Source organism: Delphinapterus leucas, chromosome 10, assembly GCF_059928025.1.
Source record: "Delphinapterus leucas isolate spDelLeu-1000000601 "Yukka" chromosome 10, BTC_Dleu_Yukka2, whole genome shotgun sequence".
Lineage (NCBI taxonomy): Eukaryota > Metazoa > Chordata > Mammalia > Artiodactyla > Monodontidae > Delphinapterus > Delphinapterus leucas.
The window spans coordinates 20055649-20075605 of NC_143138.1; the positions used below are offsets into that span (position 1 = coordinate 20055649).

Genomic DNA, 19957 nt, shown 5'->3' on the forward strand with positions numbered 1-19957 from the left:
TATGAACAGACCAATCACAAGTAATGAAATTGAAACTGTGATTAAAAATCTTCCAACAGGGCTTCCCTGGTGGCGCAGTGGTTGAGAGTCCCCCTGCCGATGCAGGGGACACGGGTTCATGCCCTGGTCCAGGAAGATCCCACATGCCGAGAAGCAGCAGCGGCCAGTGGCCGCTGAGCCTGTGCGTCCGGAGCCTGTGCTCCACAACAGGAGAGGCCACAACAGTGAGAGGCCTGCGTACCACAAAACAAAACAAAACAAAACAAAAAACCCATTCAAACAGTAATCACTCTTCTAACCTCTATCACCATAGGTTAGTTATGCCTACTCTTGCCTTTCATATAAATGGAATCATACAGTAATATATCTGGCTTTTTCTCCCACCGTTATGACTGTAGGATTTATCTACATTGTTACACATAGCAGTGGTGTGTTCCTTTTCATTACTGTATAATATTCCATTGCATAAATACACTACATATTCTTTATGCTACTATTGTTAGATATTTGGATTGTTCCTTGTTTTGGCTATTTGACTAAATATGCTATAAACATTCCTGTGCATAACTTTTAGTGGACATAAGCCCTCATGTCTGGAGTGGCATTTCTGGGTCAAATGGTACATAAACATTAAACTGTGGTAGATACTGTCAACCAATTTTCCAACAAGGCTGTGCCAATTTATACTTCCAGTAGCAAATGCAAGAGTTCCTGTTGCACTATCACAGCTTTTTGCATCAGACATTTTTGCGTGTTTTTTAGTGTGCAATTAGTCAACTGGACATTGCCAGTTGCATTCAAAGCAACTATGAACTTTTGTGATGGGTTTATCAGTCCTAACGCAAGCATATGGACAACCCAACAGATGCATCAGAAAAATGAATCTAAATCAGGTAAACACAGGAGGATAGACAGTAAGGAGCCTGTTATTTACTCCTGGCTAACAGTGATTCAAATATCTGAGAGAGAAGCCATAGTTAGTTCAGGTTAGAACAGCCCCCTCTAGTGTCCATGTTTTATTGCTGGAGGTAGTATGGTTGTATATTTATTACATGGTTAATAAATCCTATATAAGCCTCATTTAGGTAAAGGAAGCAGGAAACCACCAGAAGTAACTGAACCATGACATGCACAACTGCCGAAGAAACCCACAGCAATTGCCAAGAGGAACCTAGACCCCTGTTTAGAAATAAGAGAAATCCAGGATGGGTGGAGAAAAATTAGCTATCAGAAAAAATAACAAGTTGAACAATCAGAGCAAAGATATCTCTTGCCAAAATGGGTTTAGTAAAAGAAACAATAGGGCTTCCTGGGCTTGCCTCGTGGCGCAGTGGTTGAGAGTCTGCCTGCCAATGCAGGGGACACGGGTGCGTGCCCCGGTCTGGGAGGATCCCACATGCCGCGGAGCGGCGGAGCGGCTGGGCCCGTGAGCCATGGCCGCTGAGCCTGCACATCCAGAGCCTGTGCTCCGCAACAGGAGAGGCCACAACAGTGAGAGGCCCGCGTATCGCAAAAAAAAAAAAAAAAAAAAAAAAAAAAAATTGTCATTTTAACAGCAGGAACCCGAATTCAATCCACTGAATTCTCTTGAGGAGAGAAGAGGTTTCTTTCTGACTTATTTGAGTATTGACAGAGAAACAAAGGAAACTTTAGAATGCAAGAGAAGGAAATTCTGGAATTGGCACAAAGAGACGGAAGTGGGAGGTAAGAAGAGAGGCAGGCCTGTGAGGGTCATCAGGAGGACGTGACTACCGGTTGACCCCTGAGCTGGATCTGGGCAATGGGAAGCTCATCGCTCCTTCCCCATCCTTGGAATGTATGTTTGCCCACCTTTCCCACAGTGGGAGCTGTTCCAAGGTCGTAGCCTTGAGAGAGCAGGGTGTTGAGACCATCTGGACTGAACATGACTGAACCCAGTTAAGGCTTGTACTGATACATACACTTTAAGATCCTGGTGGGGGGGGTTCGGAGACCTACTCTGGCAGTCGCCCAAGACAAGCCTCATAGATAAGTTTCCTTGCTTATTAAACCTGCCACCTACCAATCTGAGCGGTCTGCCTTTCTTTGGTCTACCCCTGCCCTCCTTGTATGGGACCAGTGTGTGAACCAATAGCCTATCAACAGGACAGGAGAGGGGTCCGACTGAGAAAGGTGAGAAATCCCTGGTGATGGGGTGGCCAAAGGACTTTTAAGAACAGTATGTGCTCTCTGGAGGGCCGTGATATCACCACTTCCTTACGACTTCACCTTACACAAGGTGAATGTCATTTGGGAAATACAAGGGAGACAGATGTGCTCAGGCCAGGATGGGCTATAAGAAGGAGTGAGATCAGGAGATCATTGGTCAAAGAAAACTGGACCCAGAGGGGACCCTAAGTACAAAACCCCTCAGAATTAAAATGGAAAAACCCTAGGGGAGGCATTACATTTCTCATCACATATGATATTGGGAATTAGACATTTTAATTTAAATCTCAAAGGACAGGGTAGCCTTCAGGAAGATGTTGTGTAAATGAAACAGGAGCCATGAAAAGTGGCAACAAGAGAACAAAAAGTTAAAAAAATAAATAAAACCAAGAGTGCCCAAACAAAACAGAAGCAGTAGAGGCCTTAAGTAGCAGAATAATATGTCAAAAACAAAATCTAGAATCTGTGACACAGAAAATCAATTTAAGGAACCTAAAACAACAGCAACAGAAAAAAAGAGTGAAAGAAAGAGAACAAGGAAGTGAGAGAGTATAATTATGAAAAACAAAATAGCAGGAAGAAAAACATATGATAACTAACTTCTGTATAACAGGAATTCCAGAAGGAGAAAAGATAATAAATGAAGAAGGAATGATCAAGGAAATAATAGAACTTTTCCTGAGCTAAAGAAAAAGTTGATTTCATATTTAAAGGATCTAATGATTGTAGGGCAGAAATACTGAAAAAAAGGCATCCTATAGATCAGTCCCCGGTCCCCAACCTTTTTGGCACCAGGGACTGGTTTCGTGGAAGACAATTTTTCCAAGGACCAGGGGCAGGGGGGATGATTTGGGGATGATTCAAGCACATTGCATTTGTTGCGCACTTTATTTCTATTATTATTACATTGTAATATATAATGAAATAATTACAAAACTCACCATAATACAGAATCAGTGGCAGCCCTGAGCTTGTTTTCCTGCAACTAGATGGTCCCATCTGGGGGTGATGGGAGACAGTGACACCCAAAGTGTGTTGCTTAGGTCCAGTCTACTCCGTAATCTCGTTTTGGTTGCTGTCACTGCAGAAAACCCTGCTTCACAAAGATGAGATGTTGGAAATGGAAGCAGGCTTTTCAGTGCTTCTGTGGCAATCTCAGGATATTCCACCCTGACTGTAATCCAGAACGTATGGAGATTTGAAGTTGTCTCAAACATACTTTTAAGGTCACCGTCATTTGTGATCTCAAGCAGTTGATCCTCTTCTGGCACAGACAAAATCGATTCACCTGGTTTATTCACAGATGGGTCTTTTGTGGTTGGGAAGTAATGCTCGAACTCTTCTGAAAGCTGAGATAGGCAATCATGCACCATCTGGGAGAAAGAAGGCCGTGGCTCAGTCTCTTTCAAAATCTCTGCTAATGTTTGAAACATGTTAAAAATCCCAATGTTCACTCATCACCCCCATAATCCCAGTTTGGCTTTGAATGCAGCCACTTTATCTGCCGACTTGAACACAGTTGTCGTTCTCCCCCAAAGTGACAGATTGAGTTCGTTGAACAGGTTGAATATGTCACACCAGTAAGCAAGTTTTGCAACCCATTCTGTGTCACTGAAATGTGCTGCCAGTGGTGCCTGTTTTTCTGAAAGAAATCTCTGGAGCGGCTCTCAAAAACTCTGGCCAGAGATCTCCCTTAGAAAGCCATCTCACTTCTGTGTATAAGAGAAGACGTGTGTGCTCTGCGTCCATCTCCTCACAGAGCTGCACGAACAGACGTGAGTTAAGGGCATGTCCTTTAATGTGGTTGATAATTTTAATCACATCCTGCAAAACGTTGTTAAGTTCAGGTGACATTTTTCGGCTAGCCAGCATTTCTCTATGGATGACACAGTGCATAGACTCACATTCAGAAGTGACCTCTTTGACCCGAGTAGTGAAACAAGAAAGCCGTCCAGTCATGGCAGCCGCTCTGTCCATGCATATACCGACAGAAAATGACCAGTTCAATTTTCCTGATACGTAATCATTCAAAAACTTGAATAGTTCTGCAGCTGTGGTGTTGGTTGGCAGCAAAAGTGCACATAACATATCCTCAAGCACATCCTCCTGAAAAATATATCACACAGCAAGCATTGTTGGACTTCCCTGGTGGAGCAGTGGTTAAGAATCGGCCTGCCAATGCAGGGGACACGGGTTCGAGCCCTGGTCCAGGAAGATCCCACATGCCGCAGAGCAGCTAAGCCCATGTGCCACAACTACTGAGCCTGTGCTCTAGAGCCCATGAGCCACAACTACTGAGCCCACATGCCACAACTACTGAAGCCCGCGCACTGCAATGAAGAGTAGCCCCCACTCGCCACAACTAGAGAAAGCCCGCGTGCAGCAACGAAGACCCAAAGCAGCCAAGAATAAATAAAACAAAATAAATAAATTTATATATCAAAAAACAAGCATTGTTGCCTTGTTGTTAACATCGGTAGGCTCGTCAACCTGGATTGCGTACCACGGTGGCTCATTAATTCTCACTAACAATTGTGCCTCAATATCCTCTTCTATTTCATCAGTTCGTCTAGTTATGGTGCTAGCCGAAAGAGGAACACGTGCCACCTTCTGAACTGCAGCCTCTCCTAAAAGTTCACGACAAATGTCCTTAGCAGCAGGCAGGATCAAGTCTTCACCAATAGTAAAGGGCTTCTTAGCTTTAGCAATGCCATTAGCCACTAAGTATGATGCTCTCAGTGCAAACACATTTGATGAAGTGGTAGCCTTCAATAATTGCTTCTGTTCTTCGTGTTCATGTTTTTTCCTTTTGAAAAACTCCAAAGGCTTGCCTTTTAATGCAGGGTGCTTGGTCTCCATATGGCGAAGCAGTTTTGAAGGTTTCATGGCTTCATTGTGTAGCCGGTCGCTACGTATTATACAAAGCGGGATTGGAGAATGTGATCACCTGTTGCAATGAACCTGTAATTTAAGTAGGACTCTTGGTATTTTCTTTTAAATGCAGCTTTCTTTTTGTGGGCAGTCTAAGAGTTTTCTGCTGTCTCATATTGGGTCTCTCCCCCTTTTCAAAGAAGCTCTCCAGCGACGTTTGTTTTTTACTCATTTTGGCTAGGGTTAGCTTGTGGGCTTACCAAAACTGTGACTGAGACAAGTGCACAGTGCGGGAAAGAGACGCGGACGGAAGTGGTAAATAAAATAATGGGTGGGCCATGTGCAGACTAAAATAAGTGTCGGATTCTGACTTACAGCCTGCCACCAGATGCAGCTGTACAACTGAAGTACGTCAACTCAGTTGCCACTATAACGCCTGCCACCAGATGCAGCTTAATTGCTACTTGCTACTCACTGGTAGGGTTTTGATGTGAGTCTGCAAGCAATTGATTTATTATGGTGTCTCTGCAGTCAAACCTCTCTGCTAATGATAATCTGTATTTGCAGCCGCTCCCCAGTGCCGGCATCACTGCCTGAGCTCCACCTCAGGTCACCAGGCATTAGATTCTCATGAGGAGCACGCAACCTAGATCCCTCCCATGTGCAGTTCACAGTAGGGTTCGCACTCCTATGAGAATCTAATGCCGCTGCTGATCTGACAGGAGGCGGAGCTCAGGCTGTAATGAGAGCAATGGGGAGCGGCTGTAAATACAGACGAAGCTCTGCTCACTCGCCCACCGCTCACCTCTTGCTGTGTGGCCCAGTTCCTAACAGGCCAGGGGCCAGGACTGGTCTGTGGCCTGGGGGTTGGGGACCCCTGCTATAGATAATCTGATGAAATTTACAAATGACAAAAAAAAAAAACTACAAGAAATCCTACAAGCTTCCAGACCATGCCCCTACCCTACCCTACTCCCTCCACCAAAAGACTCGCCTGACTCAAGCACCAGACAAGGGAAAAGAAACCTGCTGACATCCTCTCATTTGTAAACTGAATGCCAGAGAACCACATGGAAGGATATTTATGCAATTTTGAGGGAGAAGTCTACAGCCTATCTGTAATTCAAGCAAGGCTATAAAATAAAGACCTTTTCAGACGTACAAGGACTCAGAATATACACTTTTCAACTGTGCCCTAGAAAATCAGTTCCACAGTATCCTAGTCGTTGCAGCCTCAAATTCCTCTGTAACAGAACGCTCCATCCCTTCCAAAGAAGCCCTCCCGCCTTCTCTAGTAGATTTGTAATGTCCCCACGCTCACCCACACAATACCCTTGGTCTCTAGGCCTCAAATCATTGTCCTAATAAAAACCTCCGATGATATCTTTTAGCAACTATCCTCTCTATTTTCCCCCCATCTACCAAGTTTCTTGCTTCCCTTCTTCCTCCTCTCAGTTCCCTAACTTTATCCCTCCCCCATGCCATCTGGCTTCTCCCACCAATTCACCAGGACAGATGCCACCAGTAGCCTCCACACTGTGAAGGGTGATGAGCATTTGTCAGACCTTCATTAGTACCTTGACCTCATTGTTACACTCAGTGCTGCTACCTACCTTTCTTGAAACTTTCCTACTCTCTAGAAATCTGAGAAGTAAATATATTCTCTCCTGGGTCTCCATAGCTCTGTTTCTGTTTTGTTCTACCTCTGTTTGTTTTGTTTTTCTCCTTCTTTTCTGCCTGACCTTAAATGTCCCTGTTTCCCAGGCTCCCTTGCTTCACTGATCTTATTACAGAGACTGTCTGCCTCACTCATTTGTCTCCAGGGAGCAAAACCTCCTCAAGTGAAAAGAGACATCTGCTGGGAGGATCCAGTAAATCTCAAAGAACTCTTCCTCTCATGTCAGGATAGGGCAAAACACGTATCCCCCTTCTCTTTGTGTTTCCATGGCCTATGGGAGAAAGGGAAAAGACCGATCTGGATGACTAGACACTAGCATTTACAGGCTCAAGTTCAAGAGTGGGCAGGACCACTAAGGAATGGGCCCAGTGAAGGGGGGAGGCCTGGGGTTCTCTTTTAGGCTACTGGTTGGACTCAGAATCCCCTCTGCAAGCCCAGTCATATCTCCGCAGGCACATAGGAACATGCAAGTCGCCCAAGGGAAATCCAGGATGGAAGATTGAGGACCCCACGTAAACCTCTGTCCTCAGCCATGTTCTGTAATCTGGCTTTTATCAAAGAAGTCTGAACTGGGATTTATAGGGTACTGTTCTGAGTAATAAAATCATTCTTTCTGCCCATTTGCAAGTGGGTCTTTATGTGTATGCCCCATTTGCTAGAACTTAGGGAACTCTCTCCCTGAAGAGTATTAGAGGAACTTGAATTCATTCTAAGACTGTGAGCATTGTAGATTGTGAACTCTGAAAGACAAGCAGTATCTCCTTCTTATTGCCTATATCTGGCAAGAAGAGCCTAGGCCAGAAGCACACAGTAAATGTTAAATAAATATTGGTTCAACAGAGATCCTCAGCATATTCCCTTCTTAGAAGTATTAACTAGTTTACTTCTGTAACCAAATCCATATGTCCTTTTCATCCTGCTTCCATTTTCCCTTCCTACAAATACTGAAAGGCCACTTCCATCTCCTTTTCTCATTCCTGGGAGAATCTGACATGAATATCAAACATTTTTGAAGGATTTTGAAATTTCAGGAGAACAAATAAATATGCGATAACATTTGCTAATCAATGTTAATGGCATCCTCTGCCAGTACAGAGGAAACATTCTAATGTAATTGTTTCACTTGAATTAGTTTAACTTCCCTATTTGTACAACATTAGGATAAACTGGATGGAGAAACATTAGAGGTCAGCTCTTTGTTGCTGTGTTCATGGCCTGAGTGCACAGCTGCACCCTAGCTGATGAAAATGGGACTCCAAAGGATCAAGCACTGTTTCTTTTCCTGTGGAGTGCTGTTGGATTGTTCATCTTCTTTACTGGACCAGGGAGACAGCCAAGAGGGAGGGAGTTTGTTTTTTAGTTATTCTTGACCTATACGTTATAGGTTGCTCTTTATCTCCACTTGATTAATTTCAGCTGAGGCCTTCTCATCAGGTATAAACCCAAGTTAATTAGCCTCACACCTGGCCAGACAGCTCTGCCATTCCACAGCTCTTGGTCACTTTTTAAATCTATTCCAGAAGCCCACTCTCAAGTTGATCCCCAGTCCTCTAAGCGTCAAGGCATTTAATCTATATCCTTAAGGGAAAACATCTGTGGTCTTCCTACCACAAATGACCCACAGTTCAGCTAAACACTTACAGGGCACCTTTGGGTGGCGAGCCTTAAACTGAGTGCTGGAGATATAAAATCAAAGAAGGTACACTCCCTAGTTGTCAGGAGTTCACAGGAGACAGACATCTAGTCGGAAAATGTCAGCAAAACGTGACAAACGACCAATTCCTCCACCTTGGTTCCAGAATTCATCCTCCAATCCATAGTCTCAGGAAACTTTGGCTTTGTCCCTTTCTCTCCTAATTCTTCCACTCTCCCCACTACCTGCTACTTCATTTTAGCATTTATATATATGGAAGCCTCTCCTGGTTTGAAAACTGTAATTCTTAACTCACCAGTATCTCCCAGCAATGATTCTTCCTCTTCACTTTCATAGTCAAAGCAGTGAAAAGTAGTCGTCACTCACTGTTTGTCTCTCTTCCTCCTTTCTCCTTCCTTTCCATTGACCCCTCAAGCCACCCCATATGAATTCTACCCCCTTCATTCCACCAGAAGTATTCTCCCTAAGGCAGCGATATCTTCCACATCATGAAATCTCAACAATATTTTTCAGTCATCCCGTTACTGGACAGCTCAGCTCCAGTTGGCAGCATTCTTCTTTTTGAGACACCCTCTCATTTTGGTCTTCACAGAACCATTCCTGTCCTCCCTTCCTCCCCCAACTTCTTCACAACACCAAACCCTGTCGCCTCCAAGTGAACAGAGTGCCCTGGTCCTAGCCCATATCATTCTCATCCAGCCGCAGCAGGAACATCCTAACTAAGTTCCGGCCTCTTCTCCTGCCAACCCGCCTCCAACCCACTTGCTACATTACAGCCAGATGAGCTTTGTAAATGTCAGATTTAATCCTGTCTCTTTTCTGCCTTAAACTCTCTATGATTTCCACCTTCCTTGAGGATAAAGTTCAAAATCCTTAGTATGGCTTATAACACGCATCCTGGTCAGACTTGTGTCTGCCTCTCCAGCCTTTTTTCCTACCATTCTCTTCTTCCCTCTCCCCACTATGGCCAGTGTGACCTTATCGGTTTTCAAATGTTCCATGGACTTTTTCATTTCAACTGTTCCTTCTGCTTGAATGTCCTTCCTCCCCATCTTTGCCTGACTAACTCCAACTCACTACTCAGATTTCCACTTAAATGCCACTTCATCTAGAAATTTCTTACAGCACAATTTCAGTTAAATGCCCATATAAGATCCTATAGCATTCAGAACTTTGCATTTCTCTTTCTTAATATCCAGCATGCCTATTATTACTTATTCAACGTCTGTCTTCGTCCCTAGACATTAAGCTAAATGAAAGCAGGGGTCATGCTTGCCTTGTTCGTTGCTGTATCCCCAACACCTAGCATGGTGCATATTTTTGAATGAATGAATGGATACACTGAATGCTGTTAAAAATAACAAAGAGGGACACCTAAGCCTGTCCTCAGAGGGAAAGGAGGGCCAAGCTGCTTCTAAACCTATACTACTATAATTTCTAGGGGAAATTCAATCAAAACCAATGCAAGAGTTTATAGAAAGAGCTGGATGTCTGTAAAGGGTGAGAATATTTGTGGAAATCAGCTAAGGAGACAATGGGTTTTAAGAGAACCATTGTTATTCTGAAGTTTTATAATATAAAATACAACAGAATCTACCGTGTGACAATATCCAATACCTCTGGCCAGTAGTATGGTTCATATCCTGAGGCCATATTTGTTATATTAGATAAACTCAGGGTGCATATCTTGAGCTAAGTAGATGTGTGGCGGCATAAACACAAACAAGAGTTTCTGGGATGAGACATTTGGCGTTAGCTCATTCCATAAGTCAACAAAGCCTGGACCTAGAATCAAGGCTTTATACAAAAATTTGATCTAGAGAAAAAGAAATCCACAAGAAATTGAAAAATCATAGATGTTTAGGGTTGAAAGAAACCTTACATTATCCAGTTGAACCTGCCTGCTCTTCTCCCTGCCACTGTTGGATGAGGTTAAGTCACTTTCCTAAAGTTTTGTGCCCAGTTAGTGGCAAATTTGGTACTAGAGACCCAGTTTCTGTATCAATGAAACTGAATTCTTTCTGATCCTTGACTCTAATAAACTCTAATTTCATGGAATTTATAAGCTTTCTCCAAATTTATCCTGAAAAAGGTTTTCTGGAAATCCTTGCCTTCCTCTAATCTGATCCTGGTTCACCAAACAGCATACCCTGCATAGAGAGACCCTTTAGGTGCTGCTAAAAAACACCTTCCCCTCACCACCCACACTTCTGAAAGGCTCAGGAGGTGATAATAGTAGTAACTGAAGGACTCTGAGGAACTCCTTGACATCATGCCATAAAGGAGAACTCAAGGAGTAAGTCCTCTATGGCGGCGTTGTACGACATTGTTCTCATCTGTCCTTTCTGAGTTCTGGGACAATCAGTCTCCTTGCTGTCATAGACTATTTGGAAAACTTCTCGTGTTTTAAAAACTTATTCAAGATGATCTAGCAACTCCACTCATAGGTATGTATCCAAAAGAATTTAAAGCAGGGGCTCAAACAGATACTTGTATACCAATGTTCTTAGCAGCATTATCCACAACAGCCAGAAGGTGGAAACTACCCAAGGGTCCATCCATAGACGAGTTGATAAACAGAATGTGATATATACACAATGGAATATTATTCAGACACTAAAAAAGGAACGAAATTCTGATACCTGCTACCACATGAATACAACTTGCAAACATTATGCTAAGTGAATGTCAGACACAAAAGGACACATATTGTACAATTTCATTTAGATGCAATACTAATGCATCTAGAGTTAGAACAGAGTTACCAAGGGCAGGAGGGAGGGAGTTATTTCTTAATGGGTACATAGTTTCTGTTTGAGATGGTGAAAAAGGTATTGCTTAATGAATACCTAGCTTCTGTTTGGGCTGATGAAAATGTTCTGGAATAGTGGTGATTGTTTCACAACTTTGTAAATGTACTTAATGCCACTGAGTGTACACTTAAAAATGGTTAAGATTGTGAATTTTATGTTTTATATATATTTTACTACAGTGCAAAAAAAATTACTCAACAGCTCTCGGTTCCAGCCAAGATGGAATCCTAAAATTCCATCCAAAGGAAGGTACAAAAAGAGAAACCAAGGAACAAGAAACAGAGGAAACAAACAAAACAAAAAATAAAATGCAAGATATAAGCTCTAACATATCAACAATTACCTTAGGGACTTCCCTGGCAATCCAGTGGTTGAGACTCCGTGCTTCCACTGAGGGGGGCACGGGTTAGATCCCTGGTTGGGGAACTAAGATCCCACATGCCATGCGGGCGGTGTGGCCAAAACAAACAAAAAAACAAACAACAAACAAAAAATTACCTTAAATATAAGTAGTCTAAATACAGTAATTACAAGACAGAAATTTGCAAAGAGAATGAAAAACCATGAACCAACAATATGCTGTCTGTAAGAAATTCGTTTCAGATACGACACAGAAAGATAGAAAGTAAAAGGATAGGAAAAGATATACTATACGTTAAACAAAAAGAGCAAGATTTGACTATATTAATGTTGATTGAATCAATAATCATTAATTTTGAGCCACACTTTAAATATTCAACTTGTGAGAAAAAAGTTAAAACTTAAGGCTAGGGCTTCCCTGGTGGCACAGTGGTTGAGAGTCCGCCTGCCAATGCAGGGGACACGGGTTCGTGCCCCGGTCCGGGAAGATCCCACATGCCGCGGAGTGGCTGGGCCTGTGAGCCATGGCTGCTGAGCCCGCGCGTCCGGAGCCTGTGCAAAAACTTAAGGTTAAATGGATTCATATTCCTGTTTTCCAAACAAGCCAACATCAGTAAAGCACATTACCTTATTCAGTTTCCCTCTTAATAAAGCACCAGTGTCCTCTTCCTGCGATGCATCAAAACTGAAACATGCTCGGATGAGGACAGACACACGTTCTCTTCCTCTGTTGTGACACTTGGCTCCTGTGAAGTCGAATGCTGCCATACTGAGCTCTGCTAGCTACACACACCCTGTACGGACAGCAGCAGTTCAATCCAGGATTGACTAAATCGTCGTGTTTGCTGGGGAATGGAGCGAGGCAGTGCCTTGAAAGAAAGTGATGATACAGACCTGCCCTCCTGTCTGCGAGAGGGAAGTTAAGGTGTGGGAAACAAATTATTCTTTTTAACTTGCAGAATTGTAACCCCAAGAAGCAGAAGTTTGCAGCTAGTTCTTTGAGTTCCACTTCTCTTTCTGTTCAAGTTCAAGACCAGAGTTTCTTGAACTGACACATTGATCGGATGCACAGGGCCAGGAACCATCTAGCACATGAATAGAAGAGCAGTGTTTCTCAGGCCTGAGAACTTACTCCCCCTCCGCCTTTATGCTGTGAAGACTGGCTCTGGATGTTATCTTCTTTCCTTCTGAGGCCCGTTCCATTTCTAGTTTCCAAACTACGAACAACTGAATTTCTTATGTAAACATGGAGAGGCAGGATTTTTAGTTTAAAAGGGATAGATGTTGTATACAGGTAAATATAATTTTCAGGATCAGAAATTAAATATAAAGTTGTGAGAGAAATAAAAAACACCTGATGCATACATTCTTCCAGCACTAAATTCAATGAAGAATATATGACATTGACTAATACTTAAAGAGTACCACCTGCAAGAAATACGGCTATCCTGTTCAAATGGTCAGGTCTTGTGTCCAGATTTGACATCTAGAGATCATCACCTACAATGCCGTAAAGGCATTTCTAGCCACTCATCTTCCTGGTGACCATCCTAAGTACTGAGAAAGCATTAAGAGGAATATACCAACTTTGTGTATAGTCAGATTTAGGATCAGCAGTTTTGAAGGTCATAATAAATATAAGGGAAATCATTTTTCTTAAGATATTTACTTCCGGGGAAGCTACAATAAATGAAAGATATATGATTAAATAATTACTGGAACTAGACTCTAGTTTAGGGAGATAAATGTGTGATCCCCCTATCATTCCAGCAGTTCCAATCTTATATTACATTTTTCTGGTGGGAAATATTTGACCAAGTATCTTCCAGTTTGGAAATTAAAAGAATGAGTTGCGGGCTTCCCTGGTGGCGCAGTGGTTGAGAGTCCACCTGCCGATACAGGGGACACGGGTTCGTGCCCCGGTCTGGGAAGATCCCACATGCCGCGGAGCGGCTGGGCCTGTGAGCCATGGCTGCTGAGCCTGCGCGTCCGGAGCCTGTGCTCTGTAACGGGAGAGGCCACAACAGTGAGAGGCCCGCGTACAGCAAAAAAAAAAAAAAAAGAGAGAATGAGTTGCTAGGAATTAGATTGTATTTCCAAAAATGGCAGCACCTTCCCACGAGGCTGTTCTTACAATGTGACTGACATTCCTCTCACTGAGATCTGTGTTCCCTCCACTTGTATCTGGGTGGGAGATTGTGACTGCTCCAAACAGTGGAGTATACGACAAATGTGATGCTTCGTGGCTTCTGAGGCTGTGTCTAAAATCATACAGCTTCCACCTGGCCCTCTCTCTTTGGGACCTGTCCTTGGATGCCACCACGTAATAAGGAAGCCTGGGCCACATGAAGGAACCATGCATAGGTGTCCAGCAACTCCAGGCATGTGAGGGAGTGAGATTTCTGATGACTCCATCCCCAGCCCCTCGAGTCTTCCAGCTGAGGCTCCAGACAGCACGTAGCAGACACAAGCTGTCCCTGCGGCGGTGCCCTGACTGAAAATGCCTGACCCACAGGCTCTGTGAGCATAATAAATGCTGGGGGAAAAAAGTACTCACGTGATACTTAAATTAAGTTTCTATTAGTATAAAAGGAAAACATGACAGGTCTTGTCAGGCTAGAGGGCCACAGAGACACAGCAGTAGCTCCACACAGTACAGTTATAGAGTCTGTTAGAAAAAACTTACACAGAAGAAATAGAGCACATGGAATCCCCCAACTCTCATTTCCCCATAGCCTGGGCCAGGCAGAGATAATCTGTACCCACCATGGCCAACGTGCAGCCGAGAAGGGCCAGCCTCTGACAGTAGTCTGGATTCACTAGAGAAAGGACATGATCTCACACCAAAGATGTTGCCACGTTACACATTTATGTTGTTGCAAAGGTATGTTGGCCTATGGAATACTTAGGTTCTCCAGGTCCTGGGAAATGAATAACAGGATTTTTAGGTCCAGCAAGAAGAGTAGGGAGAATGCATATTGAGGGCCTGGGTCTATAGTGAAGGTCAAAGTCTGCATATGGAAGGCCCTGGAACTATGCTGAAGTGCCTGTGTATACCCAGAATGCTAGCATCCGCCAAAAGCCTTGCGGCCCCTTTACAGACTGGCTCCAGCCAGCTCAGCCTGGTAGAAGGAGATAGGTACTCAGATTTGTCTCCCAACAGATATAAAGAGAAGAAAGTGAAAACCTCCCCTAACCTTCTCCTCTGCCCTCCTCCCATCAATTAAAACAAGGTTGAGTTATCTTTCACCCTTCAGTTTGACAGAATTTTAAAGATGAATATTATTCAGTGTTGGTGAGCACATTGGGAAAGGTGTATGTTCATAATGCTCATAGGAGTATAAATTGGTAATTTTAGGGGGAAATTTGACAGTATTTAGCAAATTTTAAATGTGAGTATCCTTTGATTCAGCAATTCTACTTCTAGTATAAGTTTGTTTTTTTTTTTAAGAAGTACTTTAGCACTTGTACAAAAAGATGTCTGGGGCTTCCCTGGTGGCGCAGTGGTTGAGAGTCTACCTGCCAATGCAGGGGACACGGGTTCGTGCCCCGGCCCGGGAGGATCCCACATGCCATGGAGCGGCTGTGCCCGTGAGCCATGGCCGCTGAGCCTGCGCGTCCGGAGCCTGTGCTCCGCAACGGGAGAGGCCACAACAGTGAGAGGCCCGCATACCGCAAAAAAAAAAAAAAAGATGTCTGTTGCAACAAAATATTGACAATACCAATAGAGGAATGAGCAAATAGATTACAGCACAACCTTGTGGATATAGCAGTTAGAAATGAAGTAGATTTATAGATACCAACATAAATAGGGCTCTACAACACATATTGTTCATTTATATTTTTTGATTTGGAGTGTGCCCAAAATTCTACTTATAATTACTTTGCTTTAAAATTAATATCCACTTTACTAATGCTACAAAATTGCTGCACTATTGCTGGGAGTGATATATATTTGCTCACCAGCAGATGAAGTCTGGAACATATTGATTACATTTGAATTTCCAGAAACTCTTTCAATCTAGTACATGATAGTTACTCAAGAACTGTTTCATCAGTGAATGAAATGATCAGGCCAGCAGTGCCAAGGTTCCTTCCAGATCCAGTTCTTTGATTCTACTTGGAGAAAAACTGTTCTTATTAATAAAATGGTCATGATAATACCTCCCTCAAAGAGCTGCCATGATGATAAACAAGATATGCAAAATTAGTTTCTAAGTTATAATTTGCTGTACAAATTCCAGGAGCTATTTTGTGGTTGGTCTTCACTGGATAAAAACGACTTCTCTGCCAAGTTCAGAGTCACTCTGGGAAGTTTCAGGGAGCCTTATTTCAATATTTATGTAAGAAGAGGGAAGAAGCAGGAAAGGGCAGGAGGAAGGGTCAAACATTAAAAACACTGCCATAGGGCTTCCCTGGTGGCGCAGTGGTTGAGAGTCCGCCTACCGATGCAAGGGACACGGGTTCGTGCCCCGGTCCGGGAAGATCCCACATGCCGCGGAGCAGCTGGGCCCGTGAGCCATGGCCGCTGAGCCTGCGCGTCCGGAGCCTGTGCTCCGCAACGGGAGAGGCCACAACAGTGAGAGGCCCGCGTACCACAAAAAAAAAAAAAAAAAACCACTGCCATAGTTGAAGATGAAGAGGAGGCTGATGACAAGTGCCGCGTTTGAAGGCTAGCGTGTTAAAAAAAAAAAGTGACAGTAATAGTCAGGAAAGGCTTTATACTTGTATAAAGCTTTAAGCATGCACTACATTTAATCCTCACAACCAGGAAACTCCTGAAGTTGGGAGGGGCCCCCAGAGACATTGCATGTTAGTTCCCTCACCTGATTGTCATTCCTTAATCATGCTTGAAGGGAAACTAGATTGCAGGCTTTTCAAAATTATTGGAGCAGAGGGAGTCTACAAACTTGGTTCTGAGTTTCCTAGGACGGCCATAACCAAGGATGACAAACTGGGTGACTTAGAATAACAGAAATGTATCCTCTCACAGTTCTAGAGGCCGGAAGTCCGAAATCCAGGTGTCAGCAGGGTTGGTTCCTTCTGGGGGTTGTAAAGGACTCTGCCTTTACGTCCATGCCTCTCTTTTAGCTTCGGTGCTGGCAATCCTTGACAGTCCCTGGCTCATAGATCGTCACTTCAGTCTCTGCCTCCATCTTTAAATCACCTTCTTATCTCTGTTTCTCCTCTTCCTGTCTGTGTGTTTTTCTGTTCTTATAAAGACACTTGCATTTAGGGTCAGGTCTAACCAGATAATCCAGGATGAGCTCATCTTAAAATTCTTAACTTAATTGTATCTACAAAAACCCTTCTCCCGGGCTTCCCTGGTGGCGCAGTGGTTGAGAGTCCGCCTGCCAATGCAGGGGACACGGGTTTGTGCCCCGGTCCGGGAAGATCCCACATGGCACGGAGCGGCTGTGCCCGTGAGCCGTGGCCGCTGAGCCTGCACATCCGGAGCCTGGTGCTCGGCAACGGGACAGGCCACAACAGTGAGAGGCCCGCGTACTGAAAAAAAAAAAAAAAACCCTTTTCCCAAATAAAGTCATATTCAGAGGTTCTGACTAGACACATTTTTGGAGGCTGGGGGAACCAATCAACTCACTACCATGTGTTTGTGTGGTTTTACTTTTGAAAGAAGCGTACTAGAAAAGAAATATAATCTAAAGGGAAGTAAAAGCTAAAAATTAAAAAAAGTCGAGTTCCCCAGGCAGTTTCTAATGGACAGATGTAAATGGTTTGTGGTATCGTCTTCCAAACTTTGTGGTGTCCTCTTTTTAAACTGGCCCATGCTAAAAATGTTACTAAAACAGTTATCACATACTAAGGCCTTTCACCCTTCCAACTTCTCTTTATGGAATTCAGTTAAAGAAAACCAATTTTCTCATTTATAGTGTACTGAGATATAAAATTACTTGACAGGGGGAAAAGCATAAGTCAGCCACCTAATAGAGTTTGATGTGCCATCTACCGAATTTAGATTCTGTTTCCAGTAAGGTGGTGAGCTAAATATTTGAATGGATCCTCTTCCTGAAAACAACAAAAAACAGACAAAAATCTTAAAAGAGTCAATAAGCTGTCACAGAAGAAGTTAGGACTTCTCAAATCAAGGATTAAGTGAAGACACAGAAATCTGTAGGGATATTGAGGGAACACTATAGCCAGCTATTTACCAAACAAGGGGGGAAAGGGAAACGAAGACTGAGTTTTGAAGTCATAGCCTCAAAAGGACTCAAGAGACACCGCCCAGAGCCTGCCCAACCTGAGGAATCTAACAGATCTTCTCATCAAAAGTCGGCATCTGGGTGGGTTAAACCATCAGTTTAGAAGGAACAAAAACAAAAAACAAAAAACAGAACGTGGCCTTCATGAATGGTTTCAGCCTGAATTCACACTACCTGGGAGAAATGGAGAAAGATTTAATTTTCAGTGAGCCTAGACTATTAGTTCCCATAAACCTGGAAGAAGCAAATGAAGACCCTCTCTAGAGGACTCCACCTCTAATCCAAATGAAGACGATTTCTGCAGGTAAAATTCTAAAGCATCGAGGATCTTGTAGTACAAAATAACTAAACAGCCAAAGCACCACAAGCCAAAACAACAGCATAAAAAGTCCATAAAATTATCATGAATTCAATTCTATGAACTGCGGCCTGAAATATGTCTGTTTCCGTACTTATACATATATCACGTATGCATAAAAGAGGTATAAGGCAAATTCTAACCAAGAGAACACTGACAGACCCACACTGACAATAGAGAAAGAATATTTCAAGCAATAAACGTTGCCAGAGATAGGCATTTCATAAAGATAAAAGGTTCAGTTCACCAGAAACCTTAATAATTTTAAATTTGCATGGACTCATAACAGCCTCAAGATATATTAACAAACTATAAGGAGTAAAAAGCAAGTTCAAAATCATAGTAGATTTGTAAATGCTTCCTCAGTAACTGATAGCCGATTCCTCAGTAACTGATAAGCCGATTAAAAATGTATTTTAGCAATTAGGAGTGCGCAAGCGCAGCAGGAAGTGCGTGGCGTGGAGGGCGCGGCTCGCCAGCAGCGAGTGAGGCCTTCTCACCTGTGGGAACTAAGGAAGGGTAGTCAGGAGGCGAGTGGCCTGATCGGATGCACCCCCGGAGAAGCAGGCACTGCAGGAGTATGGCTGCACACGGAGGGGCGGGAGGGAGAGGCACCAGTCAAGGGAATATTAAATAGGCTCCACCAGAGGTGCCTGGCTGGGAACCGCGTGGGGTCAGGAGGTACCTGCTGGGCGCAGCCCAGGCGTCAGGACAGGGAACTAGGGAACGGTTCCTCCCCGTCCCGTTACATCGGGAAAGGCTCCTCCCCGCCGCGTCACAGACTATTGATGGCTCAAGGACATCTGGGAACCCGCCCAGCACCCTCCGCCGAGGCGAAACCTCCCCAGTGCCTCCTGCGCCCCTGCGCGCAGGGCGGGCGCTCGGCTCCATGAGCCCCGCACCGAGGCTCCCTGCCCCCCACTCTCGCTCCACCAGGACTCTCGTGGCAGATCCCGCGTGGTGTTTGTTTTCCCTCAAGAGAAAGCACTAACTTAGCTCAGGGAGTGACTTCAAGAAGAATTTTATCCTAATGATGGTATCTGTGCAGTTTCCAGACTCACTAGAGCCATCATCAGAAAAGTGTTAGCCCCCCAAAGGTACAAATACATGTTGGGATACATCAGGGGGAAAATTAGTAAGGATGAAGAGGGTTTGAATAACACAATTAATAAACTTGACATAATAAACTTGACATACACATGGCGGATGAGCACATGAAAAAGTGTTCAGCATCATTAGTTATCAGAGAAGCGTCAATTAAAACCAAAAATGAATAGGAAACAAAAGTATCAAGAATGACTCATGTATTTCCACTTCTGGCCAAGATGGAGTAATAGGGACCAGATTTACCCTCTTGTTTGAAACAACCAAATATATATTTATTTATTCTCTGTATCATATGTAACATATATACTGCCTCAATATCATATATAACATGGTATGATACATTAAATAGTATATATATAATATCATATGCAATGCCTTTGTTCATATATAATGCCTCATATGATATATAACATATATGATATGCTATATATTTATAAATATATAATTTTATATATTGCCTCTATATGATATATATAACATATATCATATATAACATACCACTCAACAACTACAGAATATACATAATTTTCCTGCACATATGTAACAGTTATCCAGTTACCATAGCTGATCATACACAGGTTGAATCTCAACTAATTTCAAAGAGATAATATCGTATAGAGATACAATATTATGTACATTATAATGCAACTAAGCTCAGAATCAAAACCAAAACAATAACTAATAAAATTTACTGTTGGAAATTAAGAA

General features: G+C 43.2%; 1 protein-coding gene across 1 annotated transcript in view; it reads right to left on the bottom strand.

Annotated features, from left to right (window-relative positions):
* Positions 1-12412, bottom strand: part of LOC111168554 (cytidine monophosphate-N-acetylneuraminic acid hydroxylase) — a 92931-nt gene extending 80519 nt beyond the window's left edge. Inside the window, exon 1 of the mRNA XM_089918428.1 lies at positions 12191-12412. Within this exon, the coding sequence (XP_089774554.1) occupies positions 12191-12331 (141 nt within the window). The 5' untranslated portion in view covers positions 12332-12412. The remainder of the gene's footprint in view (positions 1-12190) is intronic.
* Positions 12413-19957: the final 7545 nt, after the last annotated feature.